Source organism: Scyliorhinus torazame, chromosome 5 (genome assembly GCF_047496885.1).
Source record: "Scyliorhinus torazame isolate Kashiwa2021f chromosome 5, sScyTor2.1, whole genome shotgun sequence".
Classification (NCBI taxonomy): Eukaryota; Metazoa; Chordata; class Chondrichthyes; order Carcharhiniformes; family Scyliorhinidae; genus Scyliorhinus; species Scyliorhinus torazame.
In genome coordinates, this window is record NC_092711.1 from 118,546,666 (window position 1) to 118,562,210 (window position 15,545).

The window sequence follows — 15,545 nt, forward strand, 5'->3', positions numbered from 1 at the left end:
CATCCCACCCGCAATGATTTGCACAGCCGGAAATATGACCCCAACAAATGGGATGAAGCCAAATCTTTAAAAGTCAAAGTCTTTATTTCAAATTGTTGCCGTGCTGTCAGGGGAAAGGGTTAACTTCTCTGCTTGTTTACAAAAGGGAAGAGGAAACATTCACAAAGATTCCAACAGCTTGTGAACTCTGAAACATAACTTCAAGGCTGAAGTTTATCTTCAGAGATTGAAACGTTTTGGTGCCTTTTCCAATTGGACCAATAAATTGTGACTCACACAGAAAGGTTTACTTTCATTCAGTAATTAGAACATTTCACTTTCTCAGCACTGACACTTTAGATCAAACCCCAATTGTTCTCTTCCCTTGTATCTGGTGTGTGGAGAAGATCATGTTCACTGTAGATCTGTCAGCACAGAAACCGCACTGTGCTTCTGGATAAACTCAGTCTGCAAGTAGATGAATCTTTTAAACATGACCCAAGTGATGGTCTTCCCCTGACTCGAAGGAGTGAGATGTCCCTGTGGTTGATGCTGTCTCCTCTCACTGCTGTTTTTATTGCATCACACATGTTCCGTGGACCAGTCTCACAGCCCAAAAGGGGAGGGCAGGAAGGTGTGACAGTCGATGGGACTTTGTGTGTGTGAGCAGTTCAGCTGGAATTCCATCCTTGCCGGGCACCTTTCTGCTTGCTCAGCAATCAATGGCCCTTTTCTAGCTCAAATGATGAGAGTTCCTTGTCCAACTCAACCATGACAGGAAGCTGCAGGAGAGTCAAACAGAGGCTGGGAGATGCCCTTCTCACAGGGGTACAGCTCATGGCTGATCTGATAGTAACAGATAATTGTCCAATTCTCTTTTCAAGGCATCAATTGAATCTGCCTCCACCACATTTTCGAGCAGTGCATTCATGATCCCACACGCAGCACAGAATGTTTTTCTTCACATCATAAGACACAGGAACAGAATTAGGCCACTCGGATCGGCTCCGCCATTCAATCATGGCTGATATTTTTCCCATCCCCATTCTCCTGCCTTCTCCCCATAACCGCTAATCCCCTGATTAATCAAGAATCTATCTATCTCTGTCTTAAAGACACTCAGTGATTTGGCCTCCACGGCATTCTGTGGCAAAGAGTTCCACAGATTCACCACCCTCTGGCTGAAGAAATTCCTCCTCATCTGTTTTAATTCCTCATCATCACCTGAGGAAGGAACTGTGCCCCTGAAGCTAGTGAGTCGAAACAAACCTGTTGGACTTTAACCTGGTGTTGTGAGACTTCTTACTCTGTTTTAAAGGATCGCCCTTTAGTCTGAGATTGTGTCCACTGCTTCTACTTTTTCCAACAAGTGGAAACATCTTCTCCATGTCCACTCTACCCAGGTCTCGCAGTATCCCGTAAGTTTTAATAAGATCCCCCATATCCTTCTAAACTCCAACAAGTACAGACCCAGAGTCTTCAACCATTCCTCATACGACAAGTTCTTAATTCCAGGGATCATTCTTGTAAACCTCCTCTGGACCTTTTCCAAGGCCAACATGTCCTTCTTAGATACGGGGCCCAAAACTGCTCATAATACTCCAAATGGGGTCTGATCAGATCCTTAAACAGCCTCAGAATTACATCCCTGGTCTTGTATTCTAGCCCACTCGACATGAATACATTGCATTTGCCTTCCTAACTGCCGCCTGAACCTGCACGTTAACCTGAAGAGAATCTTGAACAAGGACTCCCAAGTCCCTTTGTGCTTGTGATTTCCTCAGCATTTCCCCATTTAGAAAATAGTTTATGCCTCCATTTCTCCTTCCAAAGTCCACAACCTCACACATTTCCACATTGTATTCCATCGGCCACTTCTTTGCCCACTCTCCTAGCCTTGCTCAGCATTGCTTCTTTTTCTCATCACTTTAAATGAATGCCCTCTGTTTATAATCTTGCCCTAAATATGACTTGCTAGATCAAATGTCAATTGCAGATCCTTAGTTTTAATGTGGGCAAGTGCCTTTCCATTTGAGAACTGTTCAATAAAGTTATTTGAATTATATGTAGCTAGGGCAGCACGTGGAGCATTGGGACTACAGCGCTGAGGACCCGGGTTTGAATCCCGGCCCTGGGTCACTGTCCGTGTGGAGTTTGCACATTCTCCCCGTGTTTGCGTGGGTTTCACCCCCACCACCTAAAGATGTGCAGGTTAGGTGGATTGGCCACGCTAAATTGCCCCTTAATTGGGAAAAAAATAAGAATAACTGGGTACTCTGAATTTTTTTTTTTTTTTAAAAAGGATTATTTGTAGCTTCCCCACCAATCAGTGACCTTATTTTTATCTGGAATTAACTGACGTGTGTTCCTAACCTCTCCGTATCTAAATTTCCATTTATCATTTTTCTGTCCACCTGACCCAGTCCATGGCTTTCTCCCTCATTGTCTCAAACATATTTGCACCTTTTGTATAATCCTGGTGCATACATTTAAGTCTAAATCATTGATATATACCGGAAACTGTGGAGCCCCACTGGAAACAGACATCCAGGCATCATTCAGTCCTGGATGTGACTAACAGCAGCAACAACAGCTGAATCTAAACCCTGCTGTTGCCTGTGAACTTGCTGATGTCTGTTCAGGTTGTTTGACTGAGTGACTCTCCTCCCACACACGGAGCGGTTGAACAGCCTCTTCCAAGTACCGCTCCCATGTTTGGGTGACACAGTAGCACAGTGGTTAGCACTGTTGCTTCACAGCTCCAGGGTCCCAGGTTTGATTCCCGGCTTGGGTCACTGTCTGTGCGGTGTCTGCGCATTGTCCCAGTGTCTTCGTGGGTTTCCTCCAGGTGCTCCGGTTTCCCCCCACAGTCCAAAGATGTGCAGGTTAGATGAATTGGCCATGATAAATTGCCCTTAGTATCCAAAAAGGTTAGGTGGGGTTATGGGTTAGGTTGGAGGTAAGTTGGCTTAAGTAAGGTGCTCTTTGCAAGGGCCGGTGCACTCGATGGGCCAAATGCCCTCCTTCTGCACTGTAAATTCTATGATTCTGTTTCAGTGTGAACTCGCTGGTGTTTCCGCAGACTTGGTTTTCTTTTAAATCTCTTTTCACATTCAGAACATTTAAAAGGTTTCTGATCAGTGTGAACAAGTTGGTGTGAAGTCAGGTCGGATGACCGAGTGAATTTCTTGTCACACACGGGGCAAGTGTACGGTCTCTCCCCAGTGTGAACTCGCTGGTGTTTCAGAAGGTCGGATGAACATGTGAATCTCTTCACACACACGGAGCAGGTGAACGGCCTCTCCCCAGTGTGAGTGCGTTGATGTGACAGTAAATGCTTTTTACTTTTAAAACTCTTCTCACAGTCAGCACATTTAAAAGGTCTCTGATCAGTGTGAACAAATTGGTGTATCACAAGGTCGGATGAACATGTGAATCTCTTCCCACACACGGAGCAGGTGAATGGCCTCTCCCCAGTGTGAGTGCGTTGATGTATCAGTAAATTATTTCTGCTTTTATAGCTCTTCCCACAGTCAGCACATTTAAACGGTCTCTGGTCAGAGTGAACCTGATAGTGAGCCCGGCGGTTTGACATATCATTAAATCCCTTCCCACATTCCAGACAGGTGAATGGCCTCTCCCCAGTGTGAGTGCGTTGATGTGTCAGTAAATCATTTCTGCTTCTAAAGCTCTTCTCACAGTCAGCACATTTAAAAGGTCTCTGATCAGTATGAACAAGTTGGTGTCTCTGGAGATGAGATGCACGAATGAATCCCTTCCCACACACCGAGCAGGTGAATGGCCTCTCCCCAGTGTGAGTGCGTTGATGTGTCAGTAAATAATTTCTGCTTTTAAAGCTCTTCTCACAGTCAGCACATTTAAACGGGCTCTCATCAGTATGAACAAGTTGGTGTGTCAGGAGGTGGGATGACCGAGTGAATCCCTTCCCACACACGGAGCAGATGAACGGCCTTTCCCCAGTGTGAATACGTTGATGAGTTTGCATTTCAGACGGAGAATAGCATCCCATCCCACAGTCCCCACATTTCCACGGTTTCTCCATGGTTATTGACAGGTTATCAGGTGTAGGTGGGATGCAGATTTGCAGTCACTGTCAGATCAGCCGTGATGTTAGTAAATGGTGGAACAGGCTCACGGGGCTGAATGTCCAATTGCTGCTTCTTGATTCCTTTGGTGCGAATGTCCTTCTGTCTCTCCAACTTGGATCATCAGTTGAAGCCTGAGTACGGTGTCTCCCTGATGCAAATGCTGCAATTTAATTTCATGCTGTGTGATTGGTTAAAGCTCAGTTCCAGCTAACTGTGGAAAATTACTTTGATGTCTGTGTCTCGGTGCTTTTCCAATCACAGTGATTTTTGAATTTTTTCCCGAAAGACAAAACAGACAAACATTTCTCCTTCCACGTTGAAAGGCCGGTCCTGATGAATCAAGTGACTGTCAGATCTCGACATGATGTTTACATCTGCAAATATTCTGTAAAAGGAGATTACATTGAATTACTGTGAATATATAAGACACAAACAGGCCATTCTGTCACAGATTCTGCTGCTGTCCTTACTCGGGCCCCACACCTCAGGAAGGACATACTGGCACTGGAGCGGGTCCAGCGGAGATTCACACGGTTGATCCCAGGAATGGTAGGCCTAACATACGATGAACGTCTGAGGATCCTGGGATTATATTCATTGGAGTTTAAGAGATTGAGGGGAGATCTAATAGAAACTTACAAGATAATGAATGGCTTAGATAGGGTGGACGTAGGGAAGTTGTTTCCATTAGCAGAGGAGACTAGGACCCGGGGGCACAGCCTTAGAATAAAAGGGAGTCACTTTAGAACAGAGATTAGGAGAAATTTCTTCAGCCAGAGAATGGTGGGTCTGTGGAATTCATTGCCACAGAGGGCGGTGGAGGCCGGGACGTTGAGTGTCTTTAAGACAGAAGTTGATAAATTCTTGATTTCTCGAGGAATTAAGGGCTATGGAGAGAGAGTGGGTAAATGGAGTTGAAATCAGCCATGATTGAATGATGGAGTGGACTCGATGGGCCGAAAGGCCTTACTGCCACTCCTATGTGTTATGGTCTTCTACATCTCCGACTGTCACACCTATCAAATCTCAGCCTTTCAGCTGATTTTCGATTCCATTTTCTCTCATGTGCTTGCCCAGTTTCCTTTTGAAAACATCTCAGCAGTTTCCTCAACTCCTTTCCATGGTAATGAGTTGCACATTCTGAACATGTGATAAAAAATTTGTCCAAATTGCCCCCTTGGATTTATTCGTAACTATCTTGTAATTCTGACTTGTTTATTAATGGTCACTGATTTTGGACTCTCTCACATCAACCCTTCTCAAAAGTAGATAATTTTAAAGAACTGATAATTTTAAAGATTTCTATCAGGCCACTGCTTATTTTGTTGTTTTCGATAGAAAAAAGGCCCCTCTCCATTTAATCTTTCCTGAGAGCTGTAATCTCATGTTACAAAAGTCATCACTGTCAATGCAGGATAGAAATCAACCTTTCTGTTGGATTGAGTTTATGATGTGTAACTTCTCCAATTCTAACCCCCTGTAAAAGGAGTTTACAATAGTTTACAACAGGCAATTCTAGTTTCTCTGGAACATTTTTCCCTCTCTTGTTCCCCCGAAGCTGTAAATCCCCGTCCCACACACTCTCCCTCCTCCCTGGGCTGAAATCCAAACCCATCTCACCATCTGCACCATTTGTTTCCTCCACTCCTAGTTTTCTCCCTCCCTCTCCTCTGCCTGGGTTCAGATCTCCAGCTCCTGTCTGCAGACTGACAATAAAACCAATGGGTCTTATTGGGGGTTTGGGGCCTCCAGCGGGTGTTTGTGAATCCTCCCTGCCCACCTGCCAGGGTTTCCTTCCTTGCCAGAGATCAGAGTCCACATTGATTTGAGTAAAAAGTGGAAGCTCTTATTTCTTGTCCCCCTCCCCCATCCTCTGATGTGAACCATCCTCCAGTGTCTGAAGCAGGATGGTGCCCGTTAACCTGGGCCTGTTCCCGGGAGGGAGAAGCTCCGTAGCTGCAAACCAAGGAGCTGACAATGATTGTGAACCATGATGTGGAGATGCCGGCGTTGGACTGGGGTGAGCACAGTACGAAGTCTTACAACACCAGGTTAAAGTCCAACAGGTTTGTTTCGATGTCACTAGCTTTCGGAGCGCTGCTCCTTCCTCAGATGAATGAAGAGGTCTGTTCCAGAAACACATACATAGACAAATTCAAAGATGCCAAACAATGCTAGGAATGCGACCATTAGCAGGTGATTAAATCCTTACAGATCCAGAGATGGGGTAACCCCAGGTTAAAGAGGTGTGAATTGTATCAAGCCAGGACAGTTGGTAGGATTTCGCAGGCCAGATGGTGGGGGATGAATGTAATGCGACATGAATCCCAGGTCCCGGTTGAGGCCGCACTCATGTGTGCGGAACTTGGCTATAAGTTTCTGCTCGGCGATTCTGCGTTGTCGCAGGTCCTGAAGGCCGCCTTGGAGAACGCTTACCCGGAGATCAGAGGCTGAATGTCCTTGACTGCTGAAGTGTTCCCCGACTGGAAGGGAACATTCCTGCCTGGTGATTGTTGCGCGATGTCCGTTCATTCGTTGTCGCAGCGTCTGCATGGTCTCGCCAATGTACCACGCTTCGGGACATCCTTTCCTGCAGCGTATGAGGTAGACAACGTTGGCCGAGTCGCACGAGTATGTACCACGTACCTGGTGGGTGGTGTTCTCACGTGTAATAGTGGTATCCATGTCGATGATCTGGCACGTCTTGCAGAGATTGCCATGACAGGGTTGTGTGGTGTCGTGGTCACTGTTCTGAAGACTGGGTAGTTTGCTGCAAACAATGGTTCGTTTGAGGTTGCGCGGTTGTTTGAAGGCAAGTAGTGGGGGTGTGGGGATGACCTTGGCAAGATGTTCATCGTCATCAATGACGTGTTGAAGGCTGTGAAGAAGATGACGTAGTTTCTCCGCTCCGGGGAAGTACTGGACGACGAAGGGTATTCTGTCGGTTGTGTCCCATGTTTGTCTTCTGAGGTCGGTGCGGTTTTTCGCTGTGGCGCGTTGGAACTGTCGCTCGATGAGTCGAGTGCCATATCCTGTTCGTACGAGTGCATCTTTCAACGTCTGTAGATGTCTGTTACGCTCCTCCTCGTCTGAGCAGATCCTGTGTATATGGAGCGCTTGTCCATAGGGGATGGCTTCTTTAATGTGTTTAGGGTGGAAGCTGGAGAAGTGGAGCATCATGAGGTTATCTGTGGGTTTGCGGTAAAGCGAAGTGCTGAGGTGACCGTCCTTGATGTAGACGAGTGTGTCCAAGAATGCGACCCATTTGGGAGAGTAGTCCATGGTGAGTCTGATGGTTGGATGGAACTTATTAATGTCATCGTGCAGTTGTTTCAGTGATTCTTCGCCGTGGGTCCAAAGGAAAAAAATGTCATCGATGTATCTGGTGTATAACGTCGGTTGAAGGTCCTGTGCGGTGAGTAGGTCCTGTTCAAACTTGTGCATGAAGATGTTGGCGTATTGCGGTGCGAATTTGGTCCCCATGGCTGTTCCGTGCGTCTGGATGAAGAACTTGTTGTCGAAGGTGAACAAGCGCTCCGTATACACAGGATCTGCTCAGACGAGGAGGAGCGTAACAGACATCTACGGACGTTGAAAGATGCCCTCGTACGAACAGGATATGGCACTCGACTCATCGAGCGACAGTTCCAACGCGCCACAGCGAAAAACAGCACCGACCTCCTCAGAAGACAAACATGGGACACAACCGACAGAATACCCTTCGTCGTCCAGTACTTCCCCGGAGCGGAGAAACTACGTCATCTTCTTCACAGCCTTCAACACGTCATTGATGACGATGAACATCTTGCCAAGGTCATCCCCACACCCCCACTACTTGCCTTCAAACAACCGCGCAACCTCAAACGAACCATTGTTTGCAGCAAACTACCCAGTCTTCAGAACAGTGACCACGACACCACACAACCCTGTCTTGGCAATCTCTGCAAGACGTGCCAGATCATCGACATGGATACCACTATTACACGTGAGAACACCACCCACCAGGTACGCGGTACATACTCGTGCGACTCGGCCAACGTTGTCTACCTCATACGCTGCAGGAAAGGATGTCCCGAAGTGTGGTACATTGGCGAGACCATGCAGATGCTGCGACAACGAATGAACGGACATCGCGCAACAATCACCAGGCAGGAATGTTCCCTTCCAATCGGGGAACACTTCAGCAGTCAAGGGCATTCAGCCTCTGATCTCCGAGTAAGCGTTCTCCAAGGCGGCCTTCAGGACCCGCGACAACGCAGAATCGCCGAGCAGAAACTTATAGCCAAGTACCGCACACATGAGTGCAGCCTCAACCGGGACCTGGGATTCATGTCGCATTCCATTCATCCCCCACCATCTGGCCTGCGAAATCCTACCAACTGTCCTGGCTTGATACAATTCACACCTCTTTAACCTGGGGTTACCCCATCTCTGGATCTGTAAGGATTTAATCACCTGCTAATGGTCGCATTCCTAGCATTATTTGGCATCTTTGAATTTGTGTATATATGTGTTTCTGGAACAGACCTCTTCATTCACCTGAGGAAGGAGCAGCGCTCCGAAAGCTAGTGACATCGAAACAAACCTGTTGGACTTTAACCTGGTGTTGTAAGACTTCGTACAATGATTGTGAAGGGTTTGCTCCAGCTCACAATGCCCGGGGACTGATTGACGGCAGGTTCGGACCAATAGGGAGAGGAGGCGTGGCTGAGGGACCGAACGAGAGCGGCTGGTCCTCCAACCAATCAGAATGAATGGGAGGCGGGGCAACGCAGGGGCGCTCGCGCATGCGCCCTGCCCCACACTTCGTCCACCCGGGCCTGTGTTGGGGAAAAGCCCGAGCAGCTTTCGGTGGTTCAGCTGCTGTATCCAAGCTTCGTGTTCGGTGCTTGGAGCCTGATCGGAGGTTTTATGAAGCCGCCGGACACATCCGCCGCCTCAATCCCTCCCTCATGACTTACCCGGCGGTATCAGATCGGACTGAGAATTTCCGCACAACCGCCTCAACCGGAGCTACTCCACGGACTGCGCATGCTCCAGCCCACCATGCCCCGGGAGTGATTGACGGCAGCTCCGGGCCATTTGGAGTAGGGGGCGGGACTGGAGAACAGAGCGGGAGCCTCTGGTGCCCCAACCAATCGGAGTGAATGAGGGGCGGGGCTCAGCCCGGATCTCCCTCATTGGCTGAAAGTCTGCATCATTTTGAAAGCTGATTTGTCTCAACTCCAGGAGAAAACTGGAGCTTTGTGTTTGTGGCTTTAAACAGGTTCTTCATGTTGTTGCAGGAAAGTGGGGCCTGTGGAATGTCAGGTTTTACACAGCACACCGTCAGCCTGCAGTTTCGCGCTGGGTAAAGAATCTGCAAACAAGGCAAGGGAATAAACAATTAATGGTCGGACCCTAGAGGATCAGAGGGACCTTGGTGGGCATATCCATAGGTCCCTGAAGACAGGAGGACAGGTAGATAGGGGGATTAAAAAGCAATATGGAATACTTGCCTTTATTAACTGAGGCATAGACTATAAGAGCAGGGAGGTTATGATGGAGCTGTAAAAAATGCTGGTTAAACCACAGCTGGAGTAGTGTGTGCAGTTCTGGAAGGAAGTGATTGCAATTGAGAGGATGCAGAGTAGATTCACCAGGATGGCCTGGGCTGGAGTATTTCAGCTAGCAAGAGAGACTGGATCGGCTGGGATTGTTTTCCTTGGAGCAGAGAAGGCTGAGGGGGACCTGATTGAGGTATATAAAATTATTGAGTGAATTAGTGGTGAATAGATGGGGTGAATAGGAAGGAATCTTTCCTCTGAGTGGAAGGGTCAATAACCAGTGGGCATAGAAGGGAACTTTCCCCTTACCGGAGGGGTCAATAAGCAGGTGCATAGATTTCAGGTAATGGCAGGAGGTTTATAGGAGATGCGAAGAAAAACTTTTTCACCCAGAGAGTGGTGGGAATCTGGAACTCACTGTCTGAAAGTGTGGTAGAGAATGTAAACTTCACAACATTTAAGAAGTATTTAGATGAGCATTTGAAATGCCATTGCATGGAAGGCTACGGACTAAGTGCTGGAAAATGGGATTAGAGTAAATAGGTGCTTGATGGCTGGTGGAGACCCGATGGGTCAAAGCGCCTCTTTCACTCCTGGAAAAACTCTCTGACTCAAATCGTACCATTCAAATCAATGGAATTCTCAGGAACCACATTGGGGAGGAAGGTTGCTTACACCTAATGATAAGCAGCACACGCACAAGCAGCAAGACACATAACTTTGGTCAGACAAGATTTTCCCATTTGAAATCCATATTGACTATTCATTGTTATGTTTATCTTTTCCAGATTTTAAAAGTTCCCTCCTTTACTCAGGATTCGATTATTTACCAATGTGAAGCTAATTGTTTCATAATTTCCTGGGCATGTTCTGGCCACCATTTTAATTATAGGAATTACATTACTGAGCTGCCAGTCTTTTAGAACTGAACCTTTTTAATGAATTATTAAATTTGAGCAGTAATGTCCCTCCCTGCGAATCTTTTAAAATACATGGATGTAATCCATTCAGATCAGGGGCTTTATCCCCTTTGAGTTTGATTAGTGCAATCAATAATCACCTCATCATTCGATGTCCTGTTGACCTGTTCTATCTCCCTGGGAAACAATGATGCAAAGTAATTATTTAATATTTCTGTTATTTCTCCATCGTTCCTGGTGATCTTCTCCTGTCTGAACCTTAATGCTCCCTCAATGCTCCTTCATGCTTCACAGCACCAGGGTCCCAGGTCGATTCCTGGCTTGGGTCGCTGTCTGTGCGGAGTCTGCATGTTCTCCCTGTGTCTGTGTGGGTTCCCTCCGGGTGCTCCGGTTTCCTTCCACAAGTCCCGAAAGACGTGCTGTTAGGCAATTTGGACATTCTGAATTCTCCCTCAGTGTACCCGAACAGGCTCCAAAATGTGGCGACGAGGGGCATTTCACAGTAACTTCATTGCAGTGTTAATGTAAGCCCCTATGTGACAATAAAGATTATTATTATTTACTTTCCTTCTAATGTTAACTGGCTGGAGTTTAATCTTCAAGATATATGTTGGTTTTTGTGATGGCAGGGTCCCTTTTTAAAAGCATCATCTGTGATCTTATCCTTCGATTTAAGAACTCCCAATGAAACTGGTGAACAATAAAATTATGAATTTTTACTTCAGTCCTAAGTTGTTTTTGTAAAAAACTCTGCAATTCAGTGCCTGAACGCTTCCTCTGATTAACATCTCCAATTAGAAAATGCTGATCAATCCTCACTGACAATCCTTACTGACTGACACATTCTTCACGGTGCCACCTCCATTATGAAAGTAAATTATCAAAGAAAATATAACAGGTCAATATTTTACAAGAACATCAATAAAACAAAAAATAATAATCTTTATTGACATAAGTAGGCTTACATTAACACTGCAATGAAGTTACTGTGAAAATCTCCAAGTCCCCACACTCCGGCACCTGTTCAGGTGAAAGCTCAATTCTCCTAACAAGCACGTCTTTTGGGGAGAACGTACAGACTGCATAGGCAGTGACCCAAGCGGGAATCGAACCCGGGACCCTGGTGCTGTGAAGCAACAGTGCTAATCACTGTGCTACCGTGCCACCCTAATAATGATGTTTGATGCACGTGTTGTCACGATAGTGACCGATTGGCAGCAATCTCTTCCCAGTCATTATGATCAATGCTTATTGCATAAGTGGAGAATGAACAGGAGTGGAGTAAATTCAGAGACAGGCAAGGCAGCACCCAGTTATTAGCCTTGACCAGAACATCAGCTTTCTCAGCATTGTTTCTCCAGCGTTATTAAAGCTCCCGAATGTCTCACAGGAAGATCCTGGTGCATCCTCAGCCACCAATAGTAATTATATATAAAATCTAGGATTTGAAATACGTGAAGATTGGAGGTATGATCAATAAGTCTGCAGATGGAAAATTGTTGGTGTGGGAACTAGCGAGGACAAAAGCCTTAAATCACAGGATGATACAGATGGGCTGGTCATATGGGGGCAGAACAGTCGCAAATGGAATTTAACCAGGAAACCATGGCTCTTGTACAAAGTCAGTACAGGCATGACAAGACCATAAGACATAGGAGCGGAAGTAAGGCCATTCGGCCCATCGAGTCCACTCCACCATTCAATCATGGCTGATTTCAACTCCATTTACCCGCTCTCTCTCCATAGCCCTTAATTCCTCGAGAAATCAAGAATTTATCAACTTCTGTCTTAAAGACACTCAACGTCCCGGCCTCCACCGCCCTCTGTGGCAATGAATTCCACAGACCCACCACTCTCTGGCTGAAGAAATTTCTCCTCATCTCTGTTCTAAAGTGACTCCCTTTTATTCTAAGGCTGTGTCCCCGGGTCCTAGTCTCCCCTGCTAATGGAAACAACTTCCCTACATCCGCCCTATCTAAGCCATTCATTATCTTGTAAGTTTCTATTAGATCTCCCCTGAACCTCCGAAACTCCAATGAATATAATCCCAGGATTCTCAGACGTTCATCGTATGTGAGGCCTACCATTCCTAGGATCATCCGTGTGAATCTGCGCTGGACCCGCTCCAGTGCTAGTATGTCATTCCTGAGGTGTGGGGCCCAAAATTGCTCACAGTATTCTAAATGGGGCCTAACTAATGCTTTATAAAGCTTCAGAAGTACATCCCTGCTTTTATATTCCAAGCCTCTTGAGATGAATGACAACATTGCATTTGCTTTCTTAATTACAGACTCAACCTGCAAGTTTACCTTTAGAGAATCCTGGACTTGGACTCCCAAGTCCCTTTGCACTTCAGCATTATGAATTTTGTCACCGTTTAGAAAATAGTCCATGCCTCCATTCTTTTTTCCAAAGTGCAAGACCTCGCACTTGCCCACGTTGAATTTCATCAGCCATTTCTTGGACCACTCTCCTAAACTGTCCAAATCTTTCTGCAGCCTCCCCACCTCCTCCATACTACCTGCCCCTCCCCCTATCTTTGTATCATCGGCAAACTTAGCCAGAATGCCCCCAGTCCCGTTATCTAGATCGTTAATATATACAGAGAACAGCTGTGGCCCCAACACTGAACCCTGCGGGACAGCACTCGTCACCAGTTGCCATTCCGAAAAAGAACCTTTTATCCCAACTCTCTGCCTTCTGCCTGACAGCCAATCGTCAATCCATGTTAGTACCTTGCCTCGAATACCATGGGCCCTTATTTTACTCAGCAGTCTCCCGTGAGGCACCTTATCAACGGCATTTTGGAAGTCAAGATAGGCAAGGGAATCTATGTGTGGAGCCAGAGGAAATGGGCGAGGTACTAAATGAATACTTTGCATCAGTATTCACCAAAGAGAAGAAATTGGTAGATGTTGAGTCTGGAGAAGGGTGTGTAGATAGCCTGGGTCACATTGAGATCCAAAAAGACGAGGTGTTGGGTGTCTTAAAAAATATTAAGGTAGATAAGTCCCCAGGGCCTGATGGAATCTACCCCAGAATACTGAAGGAGGCTGGAGAGGAAATTGCTGAGGCCTTGACAGAAATCTTTGGATCCTCGCTCTCTTCAGGGGGTGACCCGGAGGACTGGAGAATAGCCAATGTTGTTCCTCTGTTTAAGAAGGGTAGCAAGGATAATCCCGGGAACTACAGGCCGGTGAGCCTTACTTCAGTGGTAGGGAAATTACTGGAGAGAATTCTTCGAGACAGGATCTACTCCCATTTGGAAGCAAATGGACATATTAGTGAGAGGCAGCACGGTTTTGTGAAGGGGAGGTCGTGTCTCACTAACTTGATAGAGTTTTTCGAGGAGGTCACTAAGATGATTGATGCAGGTAGGGCAGTGGATGTTGTCTATATGGACTTCAGTAAGGCCTTTGACAAGGTCCCTCATGGTAGACTAGTACAAAAGGTGAAGTCACACGGGATCAGGGGTGAGCTGGCAAGGTGGATACAGAACTGGCTAGGCCATAGAAGGCAGAGAGTAGCAATGGAAGGATGCTTTTCTCATTGGAGGGCTGTGACCAGTGGTGTTCCACAGGGATCAGTGCTGGGACCTTTGCTCTTTGTAGTATATATAAATGATTTGGAGGAAAATGTAACTGGTCTGATTAGTAAGTTTGCAGACGACACAAAGGTTGGTGGAATTGCGGATAGCGATGAGGACTGTCGGAGGATACAGCAGGATTTAGATTGTTTGGAGACTTGGGCAGAGAGATGGCAGATGGAGTTTAATCCGGACAAATGTGTGGTAATGCATTTTGGAAGGTCTAATGCAGGTAGGGAATATACAGTGAATGGTAGAACCCTCAAGAGTATTGAAAGTCAAAGAGACCTAGGAGTACAGGTCCACAGGTCATTGAAAGGGGCAACACAGGTGGAGAAGGTAGTCAAGAAGGCATACGGCATGCTTCATTGGCCGGGGAATTGAGTATAAGAATTGGCAAGTCATGTTGCAGCTGTATAGAACCTTAGTTAGGCCACACTTGGAGTCTAGTGTTCAATTCTGGTCGCCACACTACCAGAAGGATGTGGAGGCTTCAGAGAGGGTGCAGAAGAGATTTACCAGAATGTTGCCTGGTATGGAGGGCATTAGCTATGAGGAGCGGTTGAATAAACTCGGTTTGTTCTCACTGGAACGAAGGAGGTTGAGGGGAGACCTGATAGAGGTATACAAAATTATGAGGGGCATAGACAGAGTGGATAGTCAAAGGCTTTTCCCCAGGGGAGAGGGGTCAATTACTAGGGGGCATAGGTTTAAGGTGAGAGGGGCAAGGTTTAGAGTAGATGTACGAGGCAAGTTTTTACGCAGAGGGTAGTGGGTGCCTGGAACTCGCTACCGGAGGAGGTGGTGGAAGCAGGGACGATAGTGACATTTAAGGGGCATCTTGACAAATACATGAATAGGATGGGAATAGAGGGATACGGACCCAGGAAGTGTAGAAGATTGTAGTTTAGTCGGGCAACATGGTCGGCACGGGCCTGGAGGGCCGAAGGGCCTGTTCCTGTGCTGTACATTTCTTTGTTCTTTGTTCTTTATAACATCCATTGGCTCTCCTTGGTCTAACCTATTTGTTATCTCTTCAAAGAACTCTAACAGGTTTGTTAGGCACGACCTCCCCTTACTAAATCCATGCTGACTTGTCCTAATCCGACCCTGCACTTCCAAGAATTTAGAAATCTCATCCTTAACAATGGATTCTAGAATCTTGCCAACAACCGAGGTTCGGCTAATTGGCCGATAATTTTCCATCTTTTTCCTTGTTCCCTTCTTGAACAGGGGGGTTACAACAGCGATTTTCCAATCCTCTGGGGCTTTCCCTGACTCCAGTGACTTTTGAAAGATCATAACTAACGCCTCCACTATTTCTTCAGCTATCTCCTTAAGAACTCTAGGATGTAGCCCATCTGGGCCCGGAGATTTATCAATTTTTAGACCTCTTAGTTTCTCT

The 15,545-nt window shown here is 46.5% G+C and overlaps 1 protein-coding gene across 1 annotated transcript; it reads right to left on the minus strand.

Annotated features, from left to right (window-relative positions):
* Window positions 1–65: 65 nt before the first annotated feature.
* Window positions 66–9,277, minus strand: LOC140419592 (uncharacterized). Its single transcript, XM_072503515.1, has 2 exons — window positions 9,050–9,277; window positions 66–4,473 (listed from the first exon to the last, which is right to left on the minus strand). Exon 2 carries the CDS (start codon window positions 4,040–4,042, stop codon window positions 3,020–3,022), a length of 1,023 nt encoding a protein of 340 aa, XP_072359616.1. The 5' UTR covers window positions 4,043–4,473; window positions 9,050–9,277; the 3' UTR covers window positions 66–3,019.
* Window positions 9,278–15,545: the final 6,268 nt, after the last annotated feature.